Source organism: Bicyclus anynana, chromosome 12, assembly GCF_947172395.1.
Source record: "Bicyclus anynana chromosome 12, ilBicAnyn1.1, whole genome shotgun sequence".
Taxonomy (NCBI): Eukaryota; Metazoa; Arthropoda; class Insecta; order Lepidoptera; family Nymphalidae; genus Bicyclus; species Bicyclus anynana.
The window spans coordinates 17,373,855-17,386,793 of record NC_069094.1 but is presented as its reverse complement, the minus strand read 5'-3'; the positions used below and the strand labels follow the sequence as shown (position 1 = coordinate 17,386,793).

Sequence of the window (12,939 nt, the reverse complement as noted above, 5' to 3'; positions counted from 1 at the left end):
TGGCACCCATATTATCGACCACTCAAAAGATTGGAGTAGCCTTGGCGCTTTCTGTGGTGCTACCTCAAAAAAAAAGGAAAAGGAGATACTGGGTGAAGAAATGGCTACAGAAAAGAAGTCAGTTATGCCACATGAATATTATAAAAGTACACATTTTGATTCTACGCTGTTTGTACGTGCACTCCGTGTGACAGCTGCTGACAAACTGACTGAGAAATTGCCCCAATCGCGCTACACACGCACCGACGGCAGGGACGACTTAGGGATTAAGGATAGTCTCGCGCCCCTGCCGCCCTGCCGCAGGGCCATCCTCCCAAATTGCCCCGGCATGCCTACACACATCACAATTAAGAATGCAATTAAGGGTCATCCCCACTCCTACACCCTAGATTGCCCCTGCGGCAGATGTGTGAGTAGGGCCTTTTAGGGAACAAACACTTAAAAAATGGCAAACCAGGTACACGACAGACGGGAGAGACCACCAAAAAATTCCTACGCACATCCTATAAAATTTTTAAGTCTCTAAAATTAAATAACACCACTAGTCAGCTGCTCACTGGTCATGGGAGTTTCAGCCAATACCTACATAAATTCAAATTAAAAAGTAATCCTGAGTGTAAATGTGACTCGACTACCCCGGAATCCATTCTTCACCTTTTTTGTGAATGACCAAGATGGGCGGCCGAAAGGCAAGACTTAGAAATTGCCGTGGGGACTCGGATCACAATTGACACACTACAGGAGCTTATCTCAATCAAAATGTTCCTAGACTTTGGTACAAAAATAGTTAAAAGAGCAAATAGGGAAAATGCTACCAACTAAATTATTTCAAATAAAAGGCTAGCAATGGCATGACGTTCTAAATACCGGAAAAAGTATAATAGCGTACATAAAAACAAATAAGAATGCGTACGTAAAAGCTTACAGGAATCACCATCAGGTCACCAAGTGCGTCATCACTTGGTGACTCCTGAAACATGTAGTTTCACTCAGACCAGTACCATTTTAGCTCACTTGTAAATTGATTTTTAGATAGATCTCTAGATTTTAAGATAAGAATGTGTAAGATATTCGTAGCCTTAACCTACAATAGAAATTAGTGTACGTTGTTGTGGGCATAGATTGGCAAATCTAATTGTTTGTAGATTGTTTAGTCGATAATATCAATTTACCAAAGCTACCTATAAATCATATCATAAGAATCATACTCTGTATAGCTTCTATCTATACAGAGTATGATTCTTAAAGGTACACATTCATGTCTTAACGACAATTATATAAACGTGGCTTCTAGTTGCAGGGGTCAACACCTGGTGACCCTAGCGACTATGTCACAGAAGTCACCACAAATTGACCCCTGTAACCACTTACTAATTGGTTGCGGGAGCTGCCAATGGTGGCCATTAGTCGTCTTTTACTAATTAAGTAGTATATAATAAACAATGGTAGTACTTGAAAGAGGTGTCCCCACTGGGTGACTTTTGCATCATCCATATCAATAAGAAAATTAAATAATGGAACTACCTGTATATGCCGGCATAATTATAACCTATAGAAGTGTAAACACGTGTAAAGATAATGTAAATATAATGTAAATATGTAATGTAAAGACCTAGTAGTCGAGCAAAATTACAAACTAACTAATTAGTAAGCTAAAAGGATAACAAATAGATTGATTGACATAAATAGGGAAGCGGAATGGGAGAATAGGTGTAATAATTATGTATAAATGAAAGAACAAATTCACAAAAGAAAGTAATACTAGAAACACTAATAACAAAAACTATTACAACAGCTGGGGCAGTCGGTGCTGCTCCCTCCGCTGCTCTCGTGTGCGTCGCTTTCCTCGCTGAGGCCCGAACTCACGACGACAAGCAGACCGCGCGCGAAGGCCGGCCTCACCCCTGGCACGCCGCGCACTACCTGCCGCGGGGGCTATGCCCATGGGGGCAGACTTGGGTCGGCGCCACCGTCTTGTACCAATAATAATGGGGGTCATCCCCCATCATCCCCGTTCGGTACCCTTGGTGGCGCAAACGGAGGTGCCGTAGGATGTTGCGTGACGTGTAGAATGCTCCGCACAGCACGCACTGCTTACCGCTCTTCCGTTTCATCATCTTCTTGCTTGCCCCCCTCGGGTCCCCGCGGGCCGTGGCACCGGCCACTGGTGACGGGCGCCGGGGGTGATACTGGCGTTGTTAGGGTTGCGTGCGCCGTGAGCGTCGGGGGCGAGGCGCGCGATGAGGGCGCCGCGGGCGCCGCGGACGCGGTGAGCGCCGCGGGCGACGACAGCGATATAGGCGGTGTGGGTGCAGTGGGCGCAGCGGGCGGTCCTACAGTAGCCGGGGGCGTGGCGCCTGCTGCGGGAGGCTCGGACCCTGGGCTGCTCGGCCGGGAGCGCTCTTCCTCTAGAGGGCAGACAGGGGTGTTTTCGGGCTCCTTGCTCCCGAAACCGAGCTCCCAGGGCTGAATGGGACTGCCGCGGCTGACGCTAAGTGGATGCGATGGAGCGCGAGCCGCGAATGGATGTGCTAATCTCGGCTATGGCGGCCGCGTGCCGCCCCATCGAGAACACACACTCCTCCAGGCGCCGGATGCGCTCGGAGTGGCGCCTAAGCTCCGCCCCGAGCGCGGCGCACCCGCCACACGACGTGAATGAGGTAGGTTGCTGAGACATAGTTTTCACTGTGCGTCTGTGCGATTTCAATGTGAGGGAGCCCGTAACAGCCGCCGTAACACCACAGGTAATACTAATAACTAAATTACTATACTAATGAAGTAATGAGTAATAGAAAAACAACGTGAAGTTGACTGCAAATTAATGCAGTGCGAACTTCACGCCAGTGTTTACACCAACTCTCGCTATCACTACGTGGTGACATAGTTAACCGATAGATGGCAATTACTCTTGCTGTTTATATAATTACTAAGGAAGATTCACCAAATAGTACATACAACGTATTCTATATGCTGTATCGCAATTTTTTGTAATATATAAAAGAATAAAAATCTGTATAGATATATACTGTATAATATAGATAAAATATACTGTATAGTTAAATACTTAGACCATTTTAGAGCATAGTGAGTCGGTAACACTGAACCGTCGCCGTCACCGTCAGTGTGCTGTCAAGTGTCACTGTCACTGTCAGTGGCACACCGCACGCGACATGTCAGCGGTCCGCCTGTGCTGCGCGCTGTGGCGGCGCGGTCCGTCACTCGCTCGCTCGCTGCGCACGCCGAGCCTCACAGCGCGCTGCAGCATGTCGTCCGCCGAGCAGCCCGCCGCCGCCGCCGCCGCCGCCTACGTGGCCGAGGAGCGCGGCGCGCCCTACTCGCCCGACTACCGCGTCTACTTCCGTAAGTGTCACTTCACTCGAAGCGCTTCCGGGTGCTGCGCATACACGCTCGGCGCCCCGGACTCTGTGTCCAGATTCTATGCGAACTTTTGCTTACATATTTTACTACACGATTATTTATTGCTAAACGACTGATCTAACTTATTTAAAATGTTTACAGTCAAAAATGTTGGTACAATCTGAAAAAAAAAATTAATATATAATACCTTCATAGAATTATAAATAGGTACCACAAACAATTTGCTGTCAAACCCTCTTCATCACCAAAGGGTATTGTGTGTTCTAGATAGAATGTATAAGGATTTTCTAAGAGTTCAACATAATTACTTTAATATGAAGGATTTACTTTATGATAACTTTATAACATGAATCAATAAAATATAAAAGTTAACATTGTAAGACTAAAGAATCTCAGAGCAGCAACTTATGCCTGCATCAACTGTATCCACAGATCACAGCCGTGTTATCACGCTCCACAAGGAAATTGAACTAATCATGTAACAGGTCATCTTATCTGCAAAACTTATCTTCATTTAAATCTTTATTTATGTGGCGGAGGCAAGGAGCACCCTCACTGATGGTGCACTACGCAATGCATCATTATTACAACTGGAACATTAATTCTTACATTTTTTTTCTATTTAATCAGCTACCAACACACGAAAGTCATGATGTAACTGCAATTACTTATTGTATTATGATACTAAGGGAGCAAATTAATTGTTAATTCCACATAATCTTAGCTGTAGCTTACCTGAAGCTACTTATTATACTAAATATATTTACTTGAGAAAATATTGCATCAGCAATTATTATATTGGCACATGCAGGACCAAGGATTTTATATAAATAGATATGTCAATAGATAGAGCATCAAAACTGAGGCAAACAAGGTGGTTAATTGTCTTTATTTAATTTAGTTGCTTAGTAAACAACAAAAGTTATTTTAACAAATAATACCTAAATGTTGTCTACAATGTTGAGTTGTGTATTCAGGTAGTGTATATTGTATAACCTATAAAATATAAATATATAAGTCAATGCTTTTCGTTGTAATTTTATAACTCGAGAACAGGCACACCTATCCAAACCAAATGTTTAGGCTTTGTTTGGACTATATAGTAGATGGTGGAATGGTTCTTCATTTATCATATTTTTGTAACAAATAGGTATCTATAGGGTAGGAGTAGGGTAGCGATAGGGAACAAGTGCACATAAGTCAAAGCGAAGCTTGCCAGCCGCTGGTAAATATATAATTTATGTAAACACAATATTGTAATTGTTTATTACACACATGGGCGTAGAATCCTGGGGGGCAGCTATACCTAAATTGAGTATTTCACATTACCAATTGATACTGTTGTGTGTACTGAAACTAGTGGAAATGCGTGCCGAACCAAAACATCCACTTAAGATCACTTTTTCGTATCGAAGAAACAAAGTTAGTTAAATCTTTGAATATCTTCAAATTTGGTATGAAGCACCATAAACCAAGCGCTCAGCTGGGGTGGGGCAGTTACCCCCCCTGCCCGTACCTCGCAACGTCCCTGATTACACAACCACAATTAGATGATTGTCATACATAAACATATAAATTGATTTAACGTTTAGGAAAGTATTCAGTAGATTTTCATTCTTTTCGAAAACTAACAAATGGACTTCTTTAAGCCAATTAAGCAAATATAAGTATGATTGCACTTAGTGTTTGAGGCAATGATTAAAACAAGGAAGTTGTTGCGAATATCAAGTGCGGGCCAGTGTGTCAACACAAACATGCACACATTGGCAGTGCTGGGATGTGTTGGAGCGTAGTGATTATTATATCATTTGATATTATTATTTATCTGCTTATCAAAGATACTACACACCTACCCTGATAATTATTATCTGTGCAAATGTCTTTTTTGTATGTCTTTTATTTGTGAGGAATCAAAATGAGATAACAGTTAATGTAATTGTGTATGCAGATAGTTCTGGTGTTTTCTATTGCTTCTTTTACTTTATAATAGAGACTGGCACTTACATTGTCCAGGAGCTGTGATGATGGAGGCTGTGGGGTGCAATGTGCTCATCTACAAGCTGCTTCTTCATAGGTGAAAAAGAATATAGTAGCGGGAGATTCTAGATCATAGTAGAGTCTGAGGAAACCACTTCATGGATTTCACTGTGTGGAGGATCTCTGGGGGTATAGCCTCTCATAGCCTGACAGTGCTATGAACTTGAAAGTGAAGCTGAAATGAGATGAAATATTACAGCTGTCAGGAGAAATTATTCTGACCAACATAACCTGCTAAAATTGATGCACAAATTATAAATTACAATATAAAATTAATATATTGACTTTTGCACTATTATAAAACTATTCACAGTATGAATGAGGAATATTCTGTAATGTTTAAATAAATAAAAATCCTGAGCACGCGAAACATCCATGGTGAATTAAAAGTTAGGGGTATAATTATAAACTACCCCATCAGTCCATTATTCACCTATTGAGCCTACATGTAGGTACTCATGAGTCGTGGGCTCCTGGCTCAACAGAAAAGTTTCTACCATGTTAAGCTGTCAGTCCCAGTTTTCTTTTCCATACGTCAGTGATCTAATCACGAGAGTCAAACACTCTGACCTTAAGCCGACCCGCTTCGGACGTGGTGCCTCTTGGAATGACAATGAAACACAGTGCAAGGATGCTAACTGCTTTCCATTACTGTACATACCCGCACCCTGAAACAAAAAACTATGCGTCTTGTATCGGGCCGTTAAAATAGGCCAAAGGTGATTGGTATTATTGCAGATCAGTTGCATTTTATTAATATTAAGGATAGGTATAGTATGCGCATTATCATCTGAGTCGTCCGGTCATAAAAGTCAAAAAAGATAGGAATGTGCAGCGCGCCTACCTGCGCACCCTAATTATCGATAAACGGCTACCTGCGCACGTGCTAATGATGAGTCAATAATGATTTGGACGATTCTGATTGGTCGGTTTCTAATGTAATTGCATTGCGTATTTTTTTTGCTATAAATGTGTTTACTGCAATTAAATAAATACATTCATGTGTTACTCGTTGCGCACTATGGATACTAATATATAATAAATTTGGCAGAAGACGAAGATTCTGATGATGAAGACTCAGATGAAGATTAATTTTATTTAGTTAATAATTATATAATATGAAATATGTATTATATTAAATCAAATATTGTTAATTTTTTTAATTTTGTGAACAAGATACGATAATAAACTTTACTTATCGATAATATGTCTTTCATTGTTACACCCTTCACTAGACGGCTCCATAAGACCCATAAGTGCAAGCGAGATAGATATAGAGAAATGATTTATGGCCCTAAGACTCAGTTGTTAATGCTATTAGTATAGTCTCAGGTTAGGTTAGGATAGGTAGGTAGGGCGCGGGGTAGCTTGTCACGTCGCTCGATGTCGACAACATGCGACCGCGCAAGTAGCAACCTATGTAGGGAGTTCCGCATGATACAGTCAGCCAAATTAGAGTTGCTACGGTACAGTACAGTACAGTTTAGCAATTCAAATCCCTTTTCTTTTTAACCTCGACCTTCTTCGTTTGTTTTTGAATGTCACAAACGCGGCGCGGGGAGCGGCCACGGCTGACCTCGTGTGACCGGTCGCCGTCCACTCTAACACGTCGCAGTCAGCAGGGTGGAATAGGACAATTAACAGAAAACCCAGGCCGTTCATTATACCCCGCATTCATTGAATTGGTTAAAAACAACTAGCCAAGTAATCGATCGCAACGTTAAACTTGAAGGCTGAATATCGGTAGTCATTTGGTTAACGACACACTCGTACAGTGCCCCCTGTAGCCGCCAGCGCCAGCGCACCTGAGATGTCTTCTTTATTGATCTTATACTACTTATTACTGAGCTAGGTTACAAAAAGCTTTTACTATCTATTACGAATAAAGCCCGCATATAGTCTTATGCACTGAATCTACTTTCTTTCAAACACTGTTTGTTACGTTAGAAAAGCCATTTCACTATCACCGCACTTCACAGGGGCCTTTTTAACCGACTTCCAAAAAGGAGGAGGTTCTACGTTCAGCTGTATATGTATGTTTTTTTTTTTTTATGTATGTCCAGCGATAATTCCGTCATTTATAGACCGATTTTAAAAATTCTTTTTTTGTTTTGAAGGGTTTAATTCCAGGGTGGTCCCATTTTTTTATGTCAGGATCTGATGATGGCATCCTGGAGAAATCGAGGGAAACTTTCGAAAATTGTAGAGGCGGCTAGTATGTTTGTTAGTATTTCCATAAAATATTTTAAACCACTACAATTTTATGAAGGTTTGGAGTTGTTCTGATGATGGAGCCGAAACACAGACGATGGAACTCGTCAACGATTTACAGCAGTTACCTTTTGTTTGGGCTTGATTAATTTGTATTGATGAGAACTTTCCACCTACATGGGTTATGACTGTAATTAGGGTCTGGTGATGAAGACAAAGGACAGTGAATAGGATTCCTCGACGGTTCACAGTAGCTACCTTGTGTTTGGACTTGTTAATTTTGTATTGATGAGAACTTTCCACCTAGATGGGTTGTGACTGTATTAAGGGTCTGTGATGAAGATGAAGGACAGTGAAGAGAACTCTTCGACGGTTCACAGTAGCTACCTTGTGTTTGGACTTGATTAATTTTATGTTGATGAGAACTTTCCACACTTATGGGTTGTGACTGCATAAGGGGTCTGGTGGTGAAGACGGAGGACAGTTAAGACAATTCCTTATTGGTTATGATACCTTTCACGTTTTTCTGGATATTCATATTACGTGTAGATAAAGGGGGAGTGAAATTTTGTAATGAGTTAAGGAGTATTTTCAAAATTGGGATTGTAGTACTTAGGTACTTATCATAAGAAAATAACGTTTTAGCTAATTGCTTATTATTTTTTTTAATTCACACGCAGTAGGTATGCTAACACTAAAAATAAAAAAATAAAAATTTTAATAAAAAAATTCAACCGACTTCCAACTCAAACTTAAACTAAAAAGCAAAAAATAACATCTTACCTATGTGCTACCTTCTGATCAGTTTGAAGGCGGTGCCAAGCCAGTGTTGTGTTTTAATTAAAGCTGTTTCTGAAAGAACCACAGAAATTTTGTAGTATAAACGGGTTTAATTAAAACATCACTGGCTTGGCACCGCCTGTTGGAAGTCGGTTGAATTTTTTTATTAAAATTTTTAACCATTTAATGTCTACGTTCGCCGCGCTCCGGAACACCGGCTATTATCATTAATCTGTAGTTCTGATGAATTCTGTCGTTTGGTGAATGTGACCACTGATCATGAGTTCACTTAATATGACGCATTTCAAAATAGGATTATAAGAATTGACAACTTTAACATAAGTGCCCGGCCATACATTATTGATGTTTGTGGGTGACCGTGAGTTATTATATCATTAGATTTTACGCCATCTGAGCATATCGACTCCGCGCAGTCTTGTCTTCCCTGTCCTACCTACCCTCAAGCGTGTGTGTACACACGACAGCGCACCCGCACCGCACGCACACCGCACCCGCACCGCACGCACACCGGACACGCACCGCACACGCCCGCAAATTCGTGTACACAGACAAAAATCTTTTTACTCGTTTATCTCGTATTATAGTAAAGTAAAGTAGTTTAGGGTAGGGTAGAGTAGGGGTTGGGGATGGGTGGGGTAGGGTAGGGTCGTGTTCCGAAAGTACGTAGTACAAAAACGGAACCCTTATAATATCACTCGCGCACATTTTAATGTTTATCTGTTTTCTCCGAATGTACTGGACCAATCCAGTTGAAGTTAAATGGTACACATATCAATTCTTGTGACCCAAATACAGAGATATATCGTGAATAGGTAAAATTTAATTTAGATGACTCGAAAGTAAAACAATGAATATCCAGCGATGACGTGTTTGTTGCAGGCGACGCGGGCGGGCCCATCTCGCCACTGCACGACATCCCGCTGTGGGCCGACCGCGGCGCGCGGCTGGCGCACATGGTGGTGGAGGTGCCGCGCTGGACCAACGCCAAGATGGAGATCAGCCTCGGCGAGCCGCTCAACCCCATCAAGCAGGACGTGAAGAAGGGTGCGCTGCGCTACGTGGCCAACGTGTTCCCGCACCGCGGCTACATCTGGAACTACGGCGCGCTGCCGCAGACGTGGGAGGACCCCCGCCACGTGGACGCCGACACCGGCGCGCGCGGCGACAACGACCCCATCGACGTGCTGGAGATCGGCTCGCGCGTGGCGCGGCGCGGCGACGTGCTCGTCGTCAAGCTGCTCGGCGCGCTGGCGCTCATCGACGAGGGCGAGACGGACTGGAAGCTGCTGGCCATCGACGCGCGCGACCCCGCGGCGCCCGCGCTGCGCGGCCCGCGCGACGTGGAGGCGCACTTCCCCGGCCTGCTGCGCGCCACGGTGGAGTGGTTCCGCCTGTACAAGGTGCCCGACGGCAAGCCGCCCAACGTGTTCGCGTTCGACGGCGAGGCCAAGGACGAGGACTTCGCGCTGCGCGTCGTGGACGAGGTGCACGAGTCGTGGCGCGCGCTGCAGCGCGGCGAGGCGGGCGCCGACATCTGCGCCACCAACGTGTCGGTGGAGGGCAGCGCTGCGCGCGTTGAGCGCTCGGAGGCGGCGCGCACACTGGCCGCGCAGCCGCCCGCCGCGCAGCCGCTGCCGCTGCCGCCGCACGGTGGGTACACACGCACACACGCGCACACACCCATACATCTGCGCCACCAACGTGTCGGTGGAGGGCAGCGCGGCGCGCGTCGAGCGCTCGGAGGCGGCGCGCACACTGGCCGCGCAGCCGCCCGCCGCGCCGCCGCAGCCGCTGCCGCCGCACGGTTGGTACACACGCACGCACACACACATACATACATCTGCGCCACCAACGTGTCGGTGGAGGGCAGCGCGGCGCGCGTCGAGCGCTCGGAGGCGGCGCGCATACTAACCGCGCAGCCGCCCGCCGCGCAGCCGCAGCCGCCGCACGGTGGGTACACACGCACGCACGCGCACACACACACATAAGTTTAGCAAGAAAAAAAGTTACTTGTTTTCTTTCTATACAAACTATCAAGTTTAAAATCGTACAAGTTAAAAAAACACCCCCGACCGGATTCGAACCTACGCCTTCTGAATCGAAGGCTATCACGGCTCGTGATGAAAGTGGTTATGCCACAGAATACATATGGTTATGCTAGCGAAATTCATGAACCTGTACGATTTGCCAAGAAAACAAGTAAAATGTTTTTCTACTTACCTACTAAATTTAGACATTATAGAATAGGACTGTGACCTACTGATGTGACTAAACAGACGTATGTATAGTTCCGTGTACGACAGTCGCTGTGTAAACGGTGCCTAGAACTTGCACGTCATGAAATTGCGGCGCCGGTGCGGCTGCGGCTGTGCCTGCGGTGCGACGGCGGTGCGCGTGCGCCGGCGTGGGCACGGAGCATAAAGAATCGCAAGTTTTAACAAGCTGCCTGTCGCTAGTTATTTCATTAATTACATGTTATTAATTATAATTCATCTGTAGTTATTGATGAATTTGACGTTTCGTTAGGATTATAAAAAAATGACAATAATGATAGTTAGTAAGGCCAACTATGATACCGGCCGGAGTGACGTCAGGCGCCGGACGCCGGCACATGAACGTGTGAAGGTCCGTATATGCCCGACTAGTTTCGAACCCATACGGGGCCCTTAGTCATGAGCTGGTTCTTGCATCGCGGCACGATCCAAACTGGCATACTCGATATCACGTGAGTTTTAGCCGTGTTTCATAATCAATTAGTATCTCATTACGCTCATGTATTACGTCATCAACCCATATTCGGCTCACTGCTGAGCTCGAGTCTCCTCTCAGAATGAGAGGGGTTAGGCCAATAGTCCACCACGCTGGCCCAATGCGGATTGGCAGACTTCACACACGCAGAGAATGAAGATAATTCTCTGGTATGCAGGTTTCCTCACGATGTTTTCCTTCACCAATTGAGACACGTGATATTTAATTTATTAAAATGCACACAACTGAAAAGTTGGAGGTGCATGCCCCGACCGGATTCGAACCCACACCCTCCGGAATCAGAGGCAGAGGTCATATCCACTGGGCTATCACGGCTCTTTACGCTCATGTGCTGTAATATAAAGTACTAGCGGACGCCTGCGACTTCGTCTGCGTGGAATTCAGTTTTTCACAAATCCCATGGGAACCATGGTTTTTTCCGGGATGAAAAGTGATGTGAAAAGAAGAATGTGTTAATCCAGAGTAAAATCTATTTTCATTTCAAATTTTAGCCAAATCGCTTCTGTAGCCGCAGCGTAAAAGAGGAACAAACATAATTACACACTTACACACAAACTTTCGCCTTTATAATGTTAGTGTGAAAATGCACATGTGCCGTAATGTAATAAAAAAGCCTTTGTCATCTGTCTAAAAACGAACGGTACTATTTTAAATCTTGACTAAGAGTTTTTATGTCAGAAAAGTGCTCAACATTTTATGAATAAAATTAACTTTCTTAGATAAAATATAATAAAACAACATGTAATTCTTTAATTTTAATAATTTTGACAGTAAATGTCAATCATTTATCTGTATCAGAAACACAAAAATAACTTTATTATTAATAGTGGCTGTTTTTGGTGCATTTGTCTAAGAAAACAAACGCTGATGTTCGCACTTCGCTATCTGTGCAAAAATGACAAGCGTATCAAAATGTCATCGGAAAACAGGCAAAGATGCAAATTCATTTTCAGAAAGTGTGTTTCCTCGCAAATGTGTTATAAAACGTCGTATGACATACGTGCGCTATGATAATTATTACAGCCTCTGCTTCCTTACTACTATTATACACCCTCCTCAGCTATTTAATCATATAATATGTCAATTGAAAGCTATTTCATGCTTAATTTAACTATATTTAATTTTGCCTTTGGTCTAGTTCATGGTTTCCTAGATTTTGTATGAAAAATGTGTTTGGCCGCAATTTAACTAGGCAATCTATTTGCAATGTGTCACTGTGAACATTATCTGTGATTTATTTCTTTTCACTAATGAATAACTGATGAGGGATATTTGTGATGCAGCTCGTAGCCCACGAGCTGAACTGTGCACTCACTCGCCGCTGATGTGCGTTACCTCTTGTGTTGCAGTGGACAAGTGGCACTTCGTGTCGAACCTGTAGCGTGCGTCGTGCGCCGTGCGTCGTGCGTCGTGCGTCGTGCACACGACGGAGTGGGGTGTAGGATATAAGAGTAGTGGAGAGGCAGCGTGTGGGGGTGGCTGTAACTTTACGAGCGTGTTGTTAATTTATGTAAGCTTTATAATATAACTATTTTTGTACGCAGTGTTTTATTGTCTTACTCTACTGCTGACATGGCTGAATGTCAATTGTTCATTAGGTACTTTTAATCACATCGTGTATCACGTGTCTCAAACGATGAAGGAATTACATCGTGAGGAAACACGCATAAGTACCTGAGAATTTTATTAATTTTGTATGTGTGTGAAATCTGTAAATCCGCATTGGACCAACGTGGTTAAACA

The 12,939-nt window shown here is 43.9% G+C and overlaps 2 protein-coding genes across 2 annotated transcripts; one reads left to right on the top strand and one right to left on the bottom strand.

The window, feature by feature from the left end:
- Window positions 1-2,094: 2,094 nt before the first annotated feature.
- LOC128198603 (uncharacterized) lies at window positions 2,095-2,677 on the bottom strand. The gene is made up of 2 exons (XM_052884823.1): window positions 2,533-2,677; window positions 2,095-2,408 (listed from the first exon to the last, which is right to left on the bottom strand). Exons 1-2 carry the CDS (start codon window positions 2,675-2,677, stop codon window positions 2,095-2,097), a joined length of 459 nt encoding a protein of 152 aa, XP_052740783.1.
- A 471-nt stretch (window positions 2,678-3,148) lies between these two features.
- Window positions 3,149-12,735, top strand: LOC112047695 (uncharacterized). The gene is made up of 3 exons (XM_024084898.2): window positions 3,149-3,360; window positions 9,307-10,077; window positions 12,546-12,735. Exons 1-3 carry the CDS (start codon window positions 3,171-3,173, stop codon window positions 12,575-12,577), a joined length of 993 nt encoding a protein of 330 aa, XP_023940666.2. The 5' UTR covers window positions 3,149-3,170; the 3' UTR covers window positions 12,578-12,735.
- The last annotated feature ends 204 nt before the right edge of the window (window positions 12,736-12,939 follow it).

Bases quoted from the DNA above. Each gene is read 5' to 3' on its own strand.
- LOC112047695 (XM_024084898.2), top strand. From the start codon at position 3,171: ATGTCAGCGGTCCGCCTGTGCTGCGCGCTGTGGCGGCGCGGTCCGTCA. The intron at 3,361-9,306 runs GTAAGTGTCACT...TGTTTGTTGCAG, and splicing joins CGACTACCGCGTCTACTTCC to GCGACGCGGGCGGGCCCATC. The intron at 10,078-12,545 runs GTGGGTACACAC...CTTGTGTTGCAG, and splicing joins GCTGCCGCTGCCGCCGCACG to TGGACAAGTGGCACTTCGTG.
- LOC128198603 (XM_052884823.1), bottom strand. From the start codon at position 2,677: ATGTCTCAGCAACCTACCTCATTCACGTCGTGTGGCGGGTGCGCCGCG. The intron at 2,409-2,532 runs GCACATCCATTC...TCTGCCCTCTAG, and splicing joins GGCCGCCATAGCCGAGATTA to AGGAAGAGCGCTCCCGGCCG.